Source organism: Solea solea, chromosome 11 (genome assembly GCF_958295425.1).
Source record: "Solea solea chromosome 11, fSolSol10.1, whole genome shotgun sequence".
Taxonomy (NCBI): domain Eukaryota; kingdom Metazoa; phylum Chordata; class Actinopteri; order Pleuronectiformes; family Soleidae; genus Solea; species Solea solea.
In genome coordinates, this window is record NC_081144.1 from 15,323,202 (window position 1) to 15,339,703 (window position 16,502).

Below are 16,502 nucleotides of genomic sequence, written 5' to 3' on the forward strand. Positions count from 1 at the left end.
CAAACAACCATCCACTCTCACACTCACACCTACAGTCAATTTAGAGTGTCCACTTTGCTTAATCCCCAAATCTGCATGTCTGTGGGAGGAAGCCGGAGAACCCACACACATGGGGAGAACATGCATGGGTCGTGAACCTGGGTATTCTTGCCTCAAAGGCAAGAGTGCTCAGTGTCAGGTGTGTTCCACCAAAATACTTAAAGTTTTAAAGATTCCACAAAAATACTACTTTGTCTTAGCACACACTGTACTGATAAAAAACTGTCTTTAAACGTTGATACAGATGTTTCCAATTTCTTGAGAAATGTAGCTTAAAATACATTTCTAAAGCCTGTCAAATTTCTATTAAAACATTATAGCTCTGAGGCACATTTTGTAACCAGCCGAATAGTCACATAAAAAGCCCCATTCTTGATCTATAAACTCTGTGAAAGCTTCACACTCTTCACATTTTTAGGCCGGTGAGGGTTTTGCCTTGCTGAGCCCAGACCAGATCATTTCTTAAGGATTAAAGTCACTTTCGCAGCATTTGCCTCAAATCCAGAAACACAGTTATCACAGCCTTGTGATCACACTATTAAAGCTCATACCCAGCTTTAAGGCCTGTGTATACTCCACAAGAACAGGGAAATGTGTTCCTTTTCTGGGGGTGGCACGAACAAGAACGAAATGAGTTCCAGCCAGGACATTTCATACGAGCTGGGAAATCCTCATAGGGAATGACGACGTTTCCGCACTTTATTTCATTTCTGGCAAATCACACAGTAGTTGTCGGAAGTTCTGCCCAGATGATTTGTCAAGAACAAGCTGAAAGAATTCCCAATTGAGGGCTGCATGAAAATAATGACATCATTCTATTCTTGCAGCCCTGGGGGAGAGAACAAATGTCTCCGTTCTTGCGGAGTACGTACAAGCCTTAAGTCTGTGCCTGCCCTTTTAAATTTGTCACTGCGCCACCAAATAAAGTGCCCACAATCACACAGAATGCTGCGAACTGTGGCCTTTGCTGTAGGTGAACCTGATGTTTCCACCAATATGGATGATGTGTGTCTTTTGTATACTCTATGACAGTGGCACTGGGGGAAGAATCGTGAGTCTTCTCTCCTCATTAAGATTCTGCAGTGGTCACTTAGTGAGGCTCAGATGAGAAGAGCTGATGAGAGGAGAAGCAGCAATGGGCCAGAAATAGATCAAACCCAAACGAGTCCAGTGTAGTAGTGGGCAGGGAGGGAGAAGGAATGTTGGTCCTGTGAGGCTGGACATGCTGTCTGACTGTATTACAGATAGAGGCACCCAGCAGAATGATAGTAATAGTGAATAAGCTCACTGGCTAATGATAGGGGAGTATTTAGGTGTGCGGATAACTGTATGAAGGGGACTGGTTGTGATTGGGAAGGATAAAGATTGTAGAGACCCATCTCTTCTTCTTCTTCTTCTCCTCCTGCTATCGACCCTTAGTTTTGCTGCTGCGACTGCGATTAGCAGAGGGATAAGAGCCTCACGAATCTTCTATTTTCTACTCCATTAGGCTGACTCATTTCATGTGCGTGACTCGTCAGTGGCCGAGTGGCTGTGCGTCCTATGGCCTTCATTATCTTTCTGCCGGGTTTTTTTTTTCAGGGTTTTTCACTCTGCAGCTTTTTCATTTCCCTGAGCCACACGTCTTAATGAAACAGGTTATGCCTCTGCAGAGTTTGAGTGCAATTCAATTTGTGGGGGGGTCCGTGTTGAGTGAGTTCTGTGTGCTCTTAAATAGTTCACGCATCTTCCATTTTCCGTCATTATTGTTTATCGGAGGTTTATATGTCATGGTCGGGGCTTCTAAGATAGTTATTGCTCCTCAAAAATGTGACCCTCAGGTGAACGAGTCCACTGTTCCACTCTTTTCAACTTCCTCTTCTTTCCTAAACAGACCATAGCTTCATACTGGCTGTTCTGGAGCTGTGTGGATGTATGACATTTAAGAAGTATTGCCTTGAGTCATCCCTCTTCTTCATCGTTCCCCATTTTACTTCCTTTGTATTCACATTTCTCATTTCTAAATCTCTCATTTACTGTCTTTTCCTCAGGCCCTTCTGTGACTTGCAGTTTCATTCAGACCATTACTTTCCCCTTTTGAATTCCTTTCTCCTCCCTTGTCTCTCTGTTTCTCTCTCTCTTATATTTCTGTGGATCCATGAGTGCAAGGGGAGCAAATAGAGCGAGACAGCGAGTTAGAACCCACTACCTCATCTGGTAATGAGCCTGGAAAGTTCTCAGTCAAGAGTACATGGTCTCCATGGAGACTGAGGTAAAGTTGCTGGTACTGGCCATGCCTGGTTTCTTTGAACGTCTCGGCTAGAGTAAACAACGTCAAGGCCGGCTCTCTTAGTGGTCTGTGTCAGCAACTGTGACCACAGAGACCCACTGCAGTCCAAGAGAGTGATGTGGGAGTTTGTTTTTTTTTTTTTTTTTTTTTTAATTTTGTTCAAGACGTTTTATTGAACTCCAAAGACCACCCTCATCGTGTCATACCACCCGTCCCGGTTTGAGATTGTATTCTTTTCTGCTTATTCCAAAGCATTTGTTTCCAAGGCACTCATAAAACGCTCCATATACTGTATCTGGATGCATCGTCAAGCCCAGCATATTTAACATGAACTTGTTTATGTCTTCCTCTATTGGATGTCGCTTCAAGGTTCCTATTTCGTCAGATATTTTTAGCACTGTGTTGTTCCGTTTCCTGCGCTATTAAATGCCCCCTTTGTCCTGCTGCAGCCTGCAGTTCTATCTTGTCTGCTACATGTCCCCGTAGGGCACCTCCATTTATTGTTCAATTCAATAATTAATGTTCTTAATTCTAGACAAGGGAACAAAGCTGCTATGTTGTTTATTTATGTCTTTGAGCGGTGACTCATGCACTCTCTTGCAGTCGCTGCTGCAGAGTCACAAGTCATTACTAGTCGCCTAATTACATACAGAGGCACCTGCCCACACACACAGAGCACAGATGGGTGGATTTGTCACATTTTACTGTCAAGACTGCTTCTCCCAGACCGTGAGCTCAGTATAAACTTTTTGGTCATAGCGTGTGAAGATGTGTCTTGGAAATATCACAACATTATCAATGCACTGTACTTGCAAATCAGCTCATTCCTACTAAACTGTAGACTAAACCATGGGGCGTAAGTAGAAATAAACAAGCCACCACTTGTAAACTTAGACGGAAACTATACAACTCTTTGTCTTAGGATTTGCACTGTGTTTATGTTCTACCAGCAGATTGCATCAGCACAGGCAGTTTGTGTATATAACAGCCTTAAAAGTTAGTGTTTCTAATTGTAAATGTCACAAAAGGTTCACATAGTTAATTCATGTTCTATCAATTATGGCTGTAGAACACCTGCCAGTAGCAGAAAAGCTCATTCATATTTATTATCTAAACCCCAGGGAAAGACCTGACCAAAAAATAATTATTAAATCAGAAGCTGTTTAATAGACAAAGAACATTATTACTTGTTTTAATATTTAACCAGAATCACAGCTTTTGCCTAATTTCTATGTGCTTTAGTAACAAAACTAACAAAATCCTACGTACTACATACATACATCCTACTCACTCTGACTGCATCCAAACAACCGTAGCATAACGTGTGGTTCTGCAGAATTCACTGTATTTTGAAATATAGTAAACAATATAAAGTTTAAATCTTATACTGCTTTATCCTCCACATTAAGGGTCACGGGGGGGTTCTGTGCCAATCTCAGCTCACATATGGCGAAAGGCAGGGTACACCCTGCACAGATCGCTAGTCCATCACAGGGCCACAGAGTATAGAGACAAACAACCATTCACTCCTCACTGTCAATTTAGAGTGTCCAATTTGCCTATAATCCCCAAATCTGCATGTCTTTGGACTGTGAGGAAACCGGAGAACCCAGAGAAACACGCACACGCGGGGCAAACTCCATGCAGAAAGGCCTTTGTTCCGACCAGGTTGCGGAATGTCAAGTATCTTGCCGCAAAGGCAAGAGTGCTAACCACATCATCCACCGTGTGTCCCTGCGATCATGATCCTTTTCAGAAAAGCTAGGAAATTGCCAACCCACAGATACTATTCTGCTGTTCCAACAATAAACATCAGCTACATCTACAAACCAAAACTCTCATGTATTTATTGCATCAAAAGGTTCACATCCATTCAAGGTCAAAGTAAATAATGGTTTTTTTTCTTCTCTCTCCAAAAGTCAGTGTGACGAGAGATTAGCGCGATGACACTTACTGAGTAACGTCTGCATTCACACACGCTGTGTAAGTATTCAGCCGTGTGTGCAACTCTTGTACTGTAACTACACAGATGCTTGACATTCTGCCCTGTGATATTGTATTTGTGTAGAAAGTGTGCAGTTCTCTCCCAGATGCTATGGGGCATATATCCAGGCATTAATTGGGGCGGAGGGCAAACCTAATACAGATGGTATTTGCACTGTGAGATGAGGAGGATTTTCTGGGTTTACTGCAATCTGCAGTGCAGCGAACTGCATAGAGGAGAGATGAGGACACAGGAAATTGGAAAAGAGAAATGGGGAGAGATGGAAGATGGGGGAAAGGGCTGGGGAAAAAAAAAGTGACAAACATTCATTGAGGGGACTGAAGAAACGGGTGTGCTTCAAGGAGGAAAAGGAGACAGGACACGTAAAATCCTGTATACCCCTCTCCTTAGTACTTAAATGTATGCTCTCTAATACTTAGTCTATGTTTCTTCAAGGTTATTCTTCTCTTATTGGTTTCCGTTTAAAATTGCATATTCATGTTGTCATTTGATGTTTAACTTGTATATTTGAGCCAGTGATTTCACATACACTTCAATCCATTTACTTACTGGGCAAGGACAACCCAGACAGGGAAAGTAGTTAGTTGAAATGCTCTCGCTTTACATCCAGCGTATCCCATTTACAGTATACCATGGAGAGAATCTCTAGGAAACAAATTGAGGTTTCTAATGTGCAAAGTTAAGTTGATGAACGATGAGCAATAATGCATCTGCACTCTCCATCAGTCAACATTAAAACTGAGGGCTTGCTATTGCATCTCAATGCAGCATTATTAGCAGTGGCGCTTCTCAAGAGAGAGAAAAGATGGAGGGCCCTGCATACTAAACCAGACAACGAGTCTCCGTGTCATGCTGAAAATGAACAGCCACTCTACTGTAAACCGTTCTCAATGACCAGAGGCTATGATGAATGTGAGAGATTACTTGTACTTATTAGAGGATTGTAGCTCATAAAGTAGCAGCTGTAAATACTGCGAGTCTGGTGAGACACCAACTGATGTATGGTACCATCCTCAGATGCTCATATTTTGTTTTCCGATACTTTCCTCTCTCAGGAAAATGACTTAGAGCGCACCGTTTTGATCTGGGTTTCACTGCATCTATAATTTCAACTGAAAAATAACACTCCCGGGATGCAGCATAACAACTTGCACCTGCATCCCTTATTTTCAGCATAGTCACTCTTTTACATCCACACATTTTTTTTGATGAAATAAACAGCAACGTCTCTTGTGACTCACACATGCGGCCCACATAACAACCCTCAAATCTATCTCACTTCATCATATAGGGTGATCTTCTCTCTACTCTTTCAGCACAGACAGCTGGGATGATGAATGCTCTTCAACGTGACAGACTTTTCTTATTTTCTCATGTTCCTCAAATTACCCTCACTCGTGTGAATTTTCATTTTTATAGTCAGGAGCTGACGCTGTAATGGACCGAAAAATACCACAAGCCGATAAAACTGTAACTTACAGTATGTGGTACGGTTTAAAGGAGATTGTCTGGGAACGTTCTTGTTGCAGGGAAAAGCTATTGAATGCCGCAGTGATCAATGGACGCATATGTGTGAGTGCATACACGTTCCATCTCTACTGTTGAGTTAGTTAAAGTTTAGGGTTAGGTCAGGTGGTTGGTGCACGATCACTTGTTACAATGTAATTAATGAACAGTTGAAGTAGTTAACTGTTGGCTTTAAGCCTTTGATTAAATATTCTTGCAAGGAAATTAACGTGGCGTTGGAGCCCTTCTGATGTTATTTTGTTCTTTAGATAAAAGGTACCACGGACACTTTGATATCTTTGGCTATGATAGATAAAGGGATTGGGAGCTGTATGAAGTTTGGTGTAATAAGGTTTTTGGACCGTTAGGGTGCGTTGTAGTGATGGTGAGATGAAGCCTCATGAGGCATTGAACCACTTGAGCCAATTGGTTCGAGAAAGGGTTCATTTCTCGAAGCTTCATGTGCACACGAAACCACCTACTGGCCAAGTGTATAATCACAGGCAGCTGTATCTGAACCACATAATGTGTGATGAATTGAATTTTTGTGTCTGTTAGAAATGACTATGAATTACAAAAAATGTATGACCAAATCATTTCTGTACATATGTGTTTAATACATTTTTTTAATGTATTCTGTGTGTGTAAGTCTTCCCAAAATGGTAATATCATAATATGGCAGGTTGTGCAATGTTTTTCTGAAAATGGCATGGGTGTAATCAGGCAGAGGACAGTGAAAGTGCTTGTGGAACTAGGAAAAGGGCACAGATTATGCTTGTGAAACTTGGACAATGATGAGCCTCGCTGGCTCCATCCTATATCACCTATCCTACTCTCCTCCCTCTCCTAAATCTCTATCTCTCCCTAAACTCTCCAAACTATCTCCAAACTATATAAACGCTGTCCAAACTCTAGTATCCAAACTCTCAAACTATCCAAACTCTCAACTGACCGCAACTCTACTTCAAAAACCCACATTTTGAATGGAGCCTATATAGGGGTCTATATAGCTGTAAAACCTCGCGCTAAATCTGAACCACTTCACGAAGTAATCACGTGGTACAGCCGGGCAGCGAGGCTTCGGACGTCATCATTTTGGCTCCTCCCCTAAATGAAGCAAGCCTCGATACGCGCATCGCGGAAACGCCCCCTCCCCTGCTCGGCACACGCTTCGAAGCCTCGAAACGGAACGTCACATCACTAGTGCGTTGTCTTACTGATGGAAACTATAGATCGTCATTCACAACCTGGAACATCAATGGAATATTTCTGTGTTGTTGATCCTCGAGAAGCTTGGATACATGTGGATAGAAACGTAACTTGGATGTACGGTAAGTGGAAATAAATGTGCAAACCCTACACAGGTTGCAAAAAGGTTCATATGTGAGTCGATGAGAATTAATTACCTCATATTGCTCGATTTTTAAAGTCAATAGACATCTTCTTGAGGGGTTCATACCCCAACCACTAGTTTAATTCTTCTTCAGTACAGCATGATGTCCATTTGATAAATTGGGATCCAGTTCAACGTAAAATAGGTGATAAATCGAGGTATGCTTTAGGGCAGCTATTCCCAAATTTAGGAGTACCGAGGGCCACTTTGAAATCTGAAAAACCTTAATAATTCCCATATTGTTTTCATGTGAACTCGAGGATACAAAAATTCAGTGCAAATTAATAATCAGTCCACTTCACTCTATTTCTGAATACTGGATACATACACATAAAATGTCACAATATTGCTATGTTTTACCTGCTATACTAGGTCAGATAAAAGAGAAATAGCAGATCATTTAATTGCCATGGAGTTCTATTCTTCCTTTTTTTTTTTTACTATTTCTTAAAATCTATTGTACATATTATACATCAACTCAAAACTTAATTACAAAACTGAAAATTAAAAACATTATTTTTATTGAGTGACCCTTTCCTGACCCACCTGCAGTACCACATTGGCCCACTAGAGGCCCACACTTTGGGAATCACTGCTTTAGGTTGTTGTTACGGTGTGATTTACAGCAGATCTCACACAGGGTAAGCTGTCCTTGCACTCTTAGATCCATCCGTTGCTTCTTTGTTTCCATGTCTTCCAAGTCTGCCATGACTTTGGTTTGGCTGGCTTCAAAACAGCAGTTCAAAACCAAACGATTGACATCACAAAGGGTTGTCATTTGGATTTGACACACGCAAAAGTACTTTTGACATAACTCAAATCGCTATAATGTTTTCGCATTGTAGATCGGGTTTTTTTTCAGTTGGCTCTGGTTGAAATGAACACGTCTTCTCCCATGGAGAGCTGACTCAAAGAGCAATGTTGCATCAGTAATGCAGCACCATGTAGGCAGTAAAGAGAAACATGACCATTAAAGTCACAGTACAGGGCTTCGGGAATACTACTGCTGATATGTAAAATCATGTAAAGTCTTCTAGCTTCCTAAGAGACCTGCAAGTGCTACAGTCTGCTCCTCATCTCTGCTGGAGGCTAGAGGCTCAAAGTTACAGTCGCTTCTATCTGAGTCTCTGAATGAATGTGTGTCAGCGGGTTGTGTGAGCCCCTTAAATGCACACACACACGCACACAGATACACTCAAGTTACACACCTTATAACTTATCACCGAGATTTACACCATTAACGACCCTCAGTTGTTCTTGATTAACTCTTGTTGAACTTTAGCTGCGGATAAGTCGTTCTATAATCCAACCAATGTGGTTTGTTTTGAGTTATTAAGAAACAGTATAGCATGCACCGTGGATCGCTTCAGGAGTCTTTAAGATGCGTTCACTGTCTTGTCGCAAGTGCTTGTGTTATTATTTCTGTTGACAGTAAAAACACCCTCTGAAAACTTTCAGGAATAAAAGGTGGTGCCTTGCAGCATCACATTTCTTGCCGCTTTGTGAATGGGGAGAGTAGAGCGGAGAAAGCAAACACACACCTGCAAACATGATGGATTGCAAAACAGGCAGTGTCTTAAAGAAGCGAAACAAAAAAAAAAAAGCCAGCATTTAAGCTCAGTTCCCCACTGTTCTCCTCTGTTGTCCGTGGCATAAATCTTAGTCAAGACACACAGACTGATTCCTCTTAGTGGGACGGTGGGGGTTATTTGTTTTACTCTGCGGGCAGTCCACAGTAGGTGGCTGGTGGAGAGCTCACCATGTTTTCACGGAAAGTTTTATACTCTGATGAAAGAGTTTTGGCAGGAGAAAGATGCTTAATAGACGTGGATGCGTGACAGGGCAGTACCATGTAATGCCGACTGGCAGGCTTTGTGAGAGTAGCTGGTTTGTGTGTTTATATAGTCAAGGGCCACGTTATTAGGTGCACAGGGCATGCTGTGTGTTCAGTGATTGTCCTCTAGATACCTTGGTTGTCACTAGTGGTTATTTGAGTTACCCTTGCCTTTCCCGTCTAACCAATCTGGCCTTTCTCCGCTGACCTCTGGTATCAACAAAGCATTTTGGAACTGCTGCTCACTGCATATTTACTCTTTTTTGGATGCGTTCTCTGTAATCCCTAGAGACGAGTGCTTGTGAAAATCCCAATCCCTACATCGCTAAATGCTGCCATGTGATTGGTTGATTAGATATTTCAGTAGAACATTTTATTTAGGTGTACCCAATAAAGTGGCTGGTGAGGATATACTTCTATGAAGTCTCGCTCATAAGTCATTGCACATATGCAGATAGATGGGAAATACAACACTAATGTTGCAATGGTCTCTGGTGGTTGTCAGTACTTACAAGCAGCATCAACACTCTGTGTAGAGGATGTTATTGCTGCCTTGCTGGATTCACCAGCAGGTAGAAATGCAGTCACTCATTGACTGGAGGATTCAGGAGGTCTTTATGTGCTGTGACATCTCATGCCCCACAGATATGCTCCAAATGACCTCCACTTAACTCACGGCGTCTATCCTCAGAGATCTATGTGTTCTCCCGTGTGACACCGTGTCTTCCCCCCTCAGTTGATCGGGGTGTGTCTTATAATGGTCATCAGGGAGCCAATGAGAGGACGCCTGCAACAGAGACGCTCACACATATATATACACTCACACTCACACAGATTAATGTGGTAAGCTGCGCCACTCATCTGGGATAAATGCGGTCAGAGAGGCGAACAGCTGAGCAAACAGCTCTGGCAGGAGGCAGAGAGCAGAGCGGAGAGGGAAAGAGGGAAGCTGGGATGATGGACTTTTCATCTCGGCGCAGTGCTGGTGACCGGCTGCCACGTTGGATATGCATCAGCCCTGAATCTGAGAGGATGGGTACCAGTGGAGGTAAAGACTACTAGGCATGCACATTAACTTAATTACACTGCCAATGTGTTATATTATCTTCTTGTGATGACCTGCAATGGGAATTTAACAGTCAGGGGATAGTCTTATTTGCCCTGGATGAAGAAATTTGATCTCTTGGAAACCCCCAATATTGTTATAGTTACAAATAAAAGACAGATAACGGTGAAGGTTTCGGATTTACTGTGTTCTGTCTTATAAAAAATAAAACAGTTGACACCTCGAAAGATGTGTAAAAGAGACGCGATCCATATATTTTCCTCTTCAATGAAAAAAAAATTTTAACCAAAAGTGACACGATTCCCAGAGCACCAGATGTGCCTGTGTGGTTCAGTGAGATTGAGTCATGTTTTAGTTGTAACAGAAGCAGAGGTATTACACTGGGACATGCACCCTTGTTAGTCAGAACACTTTGAGGCCAGATGGCCTGATGCTGATAGTCAGTTATGAACCAATTAAACCGGTGTCATTAGGACAGATGAGAGATCTCCCACATTAATCCTCTAATACTTTGTCCAGATGATCATGCCCTAATTGGCTGGGTTGACACTTGAATCGAAGTTTGATCTTGAGTTTTATAGGATTAGATTCCGGTTTATTGAGTGCCTCTTGAATTGACATTTACTTGCACTTTGTTCAACGCGACCTTTCAAAGTGCTAAACACATTAACCTGTCCCTCATCCGTCTGCACATAAATCGTAAGGCTCAGTGCAATTTAGGTTCCGAATTGAATTGTGTCCCTTACAATCACATTGGCGCTCACAGATTTCATTGCCCAATTAGATTTACTCATACATTACTAAAGTGTCTCTGTCGGTTTTAGGAATGTTCAAGTAAGAAGTGTGATCCTACAGCCACATTTTGGCACAGGGACATCTCTAGGACGGCGTTGTTGTAACTCAACATGCTGTGCAAGAACTTTGTCCAAAAATATCTCAACGATGTATCACAAGGGTTTCATCATGAGGCACCAGTTTGAATTTTCTGTACCAGACTTTTCGACATTGTAAAGAGTTTATTTGATCTGGTTCCCTGCAGCTGTTCCCTTTTATGTCTCATAGATTTGATGTAAAAAAAAAACAAAAAAACACTTGTGGTTTTTAGAGAAAAAACCTTTTTTAACTGCTGCTCCTGGTGCATACAAACACAGTATTAGCCTAGAGACTTGAGATGTCTAAGCAAACTTTTGAACTATTGTTCTCAGCAAGATGCAGTCTCTGACTGCTGCTCTCACTTGTCTGCACAACGCACCGACAGACTGGGTTTGGTCAGTCATTCTCAAGTCATTAAACACTTTATTTTTGTTGTTTACTCAAGACTTAAATCTTGTTTCTGCTATTTTTTCCTTAGGATTTAGCTTCAGTCAAAGTGTAGCAATGTTCTTTTGCCTGTTTTGATAACAAAGCCCATGACACACACATGTGTAAGCTCCTTTTAGTGTATTTGTTTCGGCAGCAACAGCGTCTTTCTCTATCTAAAGATTCTATGTTTGTTAAACCACAACAACACACTGTTCAGTGGTGCAGATCAGAGGAGACTGGGTGCGTTTGCACACAGGATATCCATACCTCTTTGCTTTTGTATTTCCTATCATCAAGTGTGGCGGTCCATGTAAAAGGGCACATGTGAGTACAGTAATAACACCAGGCAGAAGGAGTCTTGTTGTCCTGTGTCATGACTCACCACCGCACCAGATTGAGCGAGCAGCCGATGGTGTTTATCACATTCTTTTTACCGTTTATGTCCGAAGTGCAAACCTCCTGCCAGTGTCTCGGGGGTTCTCCCTGGAAAAAAACCAAGGTTAAATCAAATCAGCTGCCATGTCCACACGATTAGGCCTTACCAAATTGTTAATTATTCAGCACTTGTGGGAGTTGGAAGAAAGAGATGGCAATAAAAGAGTGGCAGGGGATATGGGCACTTTGATGGAGTCTGGTCGTAGTGCTCTGTTATACATTAGTGGTTTCTTGTCCCCGTGTACTTTATAATTGTGAGGATTTGTTTAGTTTATATAGTTTGGAGATTTCAACACACCGTTTTGGTGTTTTACAAACATTGGCATTTTTCATAGTTTTTGACAAAGAAAACTGCTTTCATCACTCAGAGAAAGTCTGCCGGAGGCTTTATAAGCTCAACAACTACTTTCCTTTACTGTAGGTCAACCAATATAACAGTAATGTCAGACCAAAAACCAATAATGTAGAGATAGTGATGGATCACTATTTTTACTCCTTTGCCTAAAAATGAATTTAGCTCTGGTGCCTGATCTTTCCGTCAGTTGCTCTGCCAGAAAATGGCTTTGTCAGGCTTTTTTAGTTGAAGCTTCAAAGATTACATTTCCCCAGATTTGCTATTCTGGGAGTAAAATGGCCTTTGTGGTGTAACAGTCGTCTGATGGGAAATGTTCCCGAAGAGAAGGAGAGTCCTGGGTCACTGTGACTTTTGGGCTTGTACAACTACTGATATTCACTCCCGCTGTTCACGGTTCAGAGACACATTCACGCCTGTTTTTGATAAACATTGACAGATGAACTGCTCATGTCGCTAAAGTTCGGTCAAATTCTTGGTCGTGAGCTTAATCTGCCCACATTCACATTTCCCACCTAATCTCAAGAGCCTTCTTTAATCCACAGATGCCTGTGCGCGTTCACAATAAGCCTCCAGGAAGCCATACTTTGTGTGTGTGTGTGGTTTTGTACATGTTTGCATGCATTGCCATGACTCCGCCGCCCCAGAGCATTTACTTACTTGACTTTCCGCTGCACCCACCAACCGTAAACAGTATGAGGTCGGGTGTGACAGGCTTCACATTGGCCCCATGCATTATTTAACTAATGGCCAGGTGGCAGATGCTGTAGTGCTTGTAGTGAGAGCAGTGTCCCAGTGGGCAGGGGCTGCACTCCGCTCCACAATCACATCATTTTATTCCAGTGTAAGATCAGTGATGTTCATCTCAGCTGGTTTCCGCACTCACTGTGGTTTTTGTGGGTATCCTCCTAGTACAGCCTCCCTGGGGCATCTGCTTAAAAGCTCGGAGCCGCACACAGTTTAAAAGACTCAAATCTTGCATCCTGAGTGCAGAAATACCCACATTTACATGATTTAAAAAAAAAACAGATCCCACTGGCCACACCACGACATCAAAGTAGTTAAGATATGAAGTCTGTGCAATACACTTAACCGTTAATATTGACAGACATCCTATCTACGCCACTGATGAGCCCATCAAACCTCCGCATATTCAATTTCATGTCCAGAGTCAGTTGTTAAATGAAGCAGATTCTTTACTCCGCCAGCAGCTTAACAGCTGCAGCAACAATTTCTCAATTGTGAGAATTTATAGATGTTTTGTAGTTAATTATGAAAATGCGTGGCGCGGTCATTGTGCCAGACTCTGCACTTCTCTGAGGCGAAATGGGGGAGATGGGTTGGGGTAAATCGGGTCAAGCAATTAAGGACCTCTGCCATCAACCCTCACCCCGTCATTATGATGCTGTTGCATAAACAATGAGCTCCATCATCTGCGCCTATTTTTTATACACTGAGCTGCATGTGGCAAAAAAAAAAAAAAATACAAACCATGAAGTATCTTGTCCAACTTCACACCAGCTGAGGCTCAAGCTTGGAATCCACTGATGCTAATTGCAGTCATTAGCTGGGCTTTAGGGGAGAAGATCAGATGTTGTTTAAACATGAATGTTCAGAGTGACACATTCTGCTGTATTGTGTGGTATCATCCAAAGCTAACTGCAGCACCACAGAGTGCTGGCTGGTGTAATTGGGAGATGTTAATTAGTCTATTGGATGGAGTCTGTACTCTCTCGAGTATTGCCTTTGTGTGCTGCCCTTTTCTGTGTACAAAGCCAACCAAATGCTTATGTCACTGTGTCTGTGTGTGTGTGTGTGTGTGAGGAACATAAGAGTGTGTGTGTGTGTGTGTGTGTGTGTGTCCCTGTTTTTATATACGCAGCTTACCAGGCAGTCATTTGTTTAACTTAATCACCCACTAGTTTATGCCACCCACTCCCCCTGGCACTGGGACAAACCCTGTTATGAAGAAAAAAAGGCTGTGTTTGACTCCCATTAGCAAAAGCAAAATCCACCCCCACTTTTCTGCCCCTTCACCACAACTCCCCTTTCACGTCCTGGAATTAATCATCAATATCCAGCTGCTAAAACACCAGCCACATATAAACAGTGCCATTCACAGAGAAAGTGCCAAAGGTCCTTTCACTTTGTGCTTTCCTGTAATAACCTCCATTAAAACGTGTTAAACACAAGAAAGAAGCAGATTTCTTTGGCATTTAACATACATGGATTTGATGCGTAGGCTGTGAATGGATGCTTCACATAAATGTACCTTGTTTTTAATCTTTTTTTGTTTACACTTTCACTGTACAGCAGTGGAAAGAAAACAGCTGATTGCATTTGATGGTGCTTTGAAACAAACCATACATTTTTTATCGGCCTTGATGTTTAAGGTTTTTTAGTATTATTATTGTTATTACTGAAGCATTATAAGTGTGGACTAATTGAACATAAACTGAAGTGCATGAGTGAAATGGAGTGAAAGACCATGCAGCCTGTATGTGGTGACAGAATGTGAGACAGTTATTGACACATATGAATAATTTATGTTGGAAAACATTTGTTTTTGTTATCTTGGTATTCAGCCATAGACTTGATGGTCATTAAACCAGACGACCCATTGATAATATGCAACCAACTGCAAATGAGTTGACGAACAGCCGATCTGATCACGGCAAGATAATAAACGTCAACGCGACTGCCCGTGAGTGCATCAGCTACTGCTAATCAAAACAAGCCTTTCATCCGTCGTAAGTCTTGGGAGTGAAAATGCAGAAGCAGAAATGTACGAAGCACAAACATGCCCTCGAGTTCAGTTGCCACCTTTTAATGGGTAAAGGAATTAACGCCTCACATCAAACGGTAGACACAGATATTTCTGGCGTGTGTTTTTGTTGTTTGATCTGTCCTTCGTGTTCCAGTATTTGAAAAGTGGGGAGAAAACTGCACTTGAAGGAACGAAGTACTGTGCAAGTTAGGACCAGCCAGGGTGTGTAACAAAATGGCTTAATCAGAGTTTACCCGCAGAAGGCTGCTGACATCAGATGATTGCGGCTGGTTCAGATGTTCACAAGCACAAGCTGCAACTTAACATTTAGGTCCATTTTTATACATATACTGTATCTATAAACAGTACATATAGTAAAAATACAGGGCATAGATTATGTACGCCTTTCTTACTCGTGTAGTTTGAGGTGATATCCTTGTCTCTCAGTATTGCAGTATTGGTCAACAGGGTGATTATAATCACTGATTTAATGTGCCAGAGGACAATGACGCATTTCTTCCTCTCATTGTTTGAGATGCTGAAGCACTAAAGCTTACAGTGTGGAGGGATTCTTCATTAAGGAGCACACTAGAGAACAGATCATTGCTGATTACACTCTTTCATGTGTAGCAGCTCAAATAAAAGTCTGTAAATTGGAAAAAAAAGGGTCTGAATCAAATTCACTTCCTTACCATGCTTTTAGGCACAGCAGCTATTCTTGTCCTCTGAAACGTGAAAAGCATCGTTTTGGCTCTGAAGTGCCTTTCATGTGGTTAGTGTGTTGCGAGGATGTCACAAACAAAGATGTATGGAAAATGTAAAATATGCTGTCACCATCTCTGCGTGGTAGCAGACACGCAGAGAGTAACAAGAATCCTACTTAAAAAACAATGCCTGAAGTCAGGAGTGGTCCTTACCCTTTGCAGGCACAGTTCTAAGCACAAGATTACTTTGTTTTCTAGCGCGTAGCTGTGCTTGTCAAAACACAAGACGGGTGCTTTGAAATCTCAGAGACGGTAAATTGTGAAAAGCACAGACACAGAGGTGGATACTCGACCTGAGACAAAAGGCTTGTTGTTTTCAGGTTCATGTTGGGTTTGACTGGACTGGATGTGGCTATCAAGTCAAGTCTCTTTATTTGTACCAATAGGTAGATCTTCCAGACTGCACAGACATGACAAATGATGAACAGGATATGTGAAATAAAACAATTCTAAAACCAACTAAAAAAAAAGAAAGAAGTGAAATAAAAGGGCTTCAGGCTCCACTAAACTTAAACTTAAAAAAAATACATGATAATAAAAAAAATACAGTGCCATAGAGGTGGTACTACAATACATAAAAACAACAATAATAAATAATAGAGTATAGAGCACAATATTACTTGTTTTGCAATTTTGCAATGGCTACAGGAACAAAGCTACGTTTATATTACATTGTGTTACATCTCCGGAATGTAAAAGAAGCTCCGATTCACTGCGTGGAGAGAGTGCTTTCCACCATTTTAATCATGTTTGTGCACTTGAGCTATTGG

At 41.8% G+C, this 16,502-nt stretch overlaps 1 protein-coding gene across 11 annotated transcripts in view; it reads left to right on the plus strand.

Moving 5' to 3' along the window:
- Nucleotides 1-16,502, plus strand: part of LOC131468847 (kazrin-like) — a 160,946-nt gene that overhangs the window by 81,985 nt on the left and 62,459 nt on the right. The window contains exon 1 of one of the 11 annotated variants that reach the window (XM_058643507.1): nucleotides 9,955-10,094. The exons of the other annotated variants lie outside the window; for them this stretch is intronic. Within the exon in view, the coding sequence (XP_058499490.1) occupies nucleotides 10,001-10,094 (94 nt within the window). The 5' untranslated portion in view covers nucleotides 9,955-10,000. Of the gene's footprint in view, nucleotides 1-9,954; nucleotides 10,095-16,502 lie in introns of those variants that run through there. 11 annotated transcript variants of the gene reach the window in all.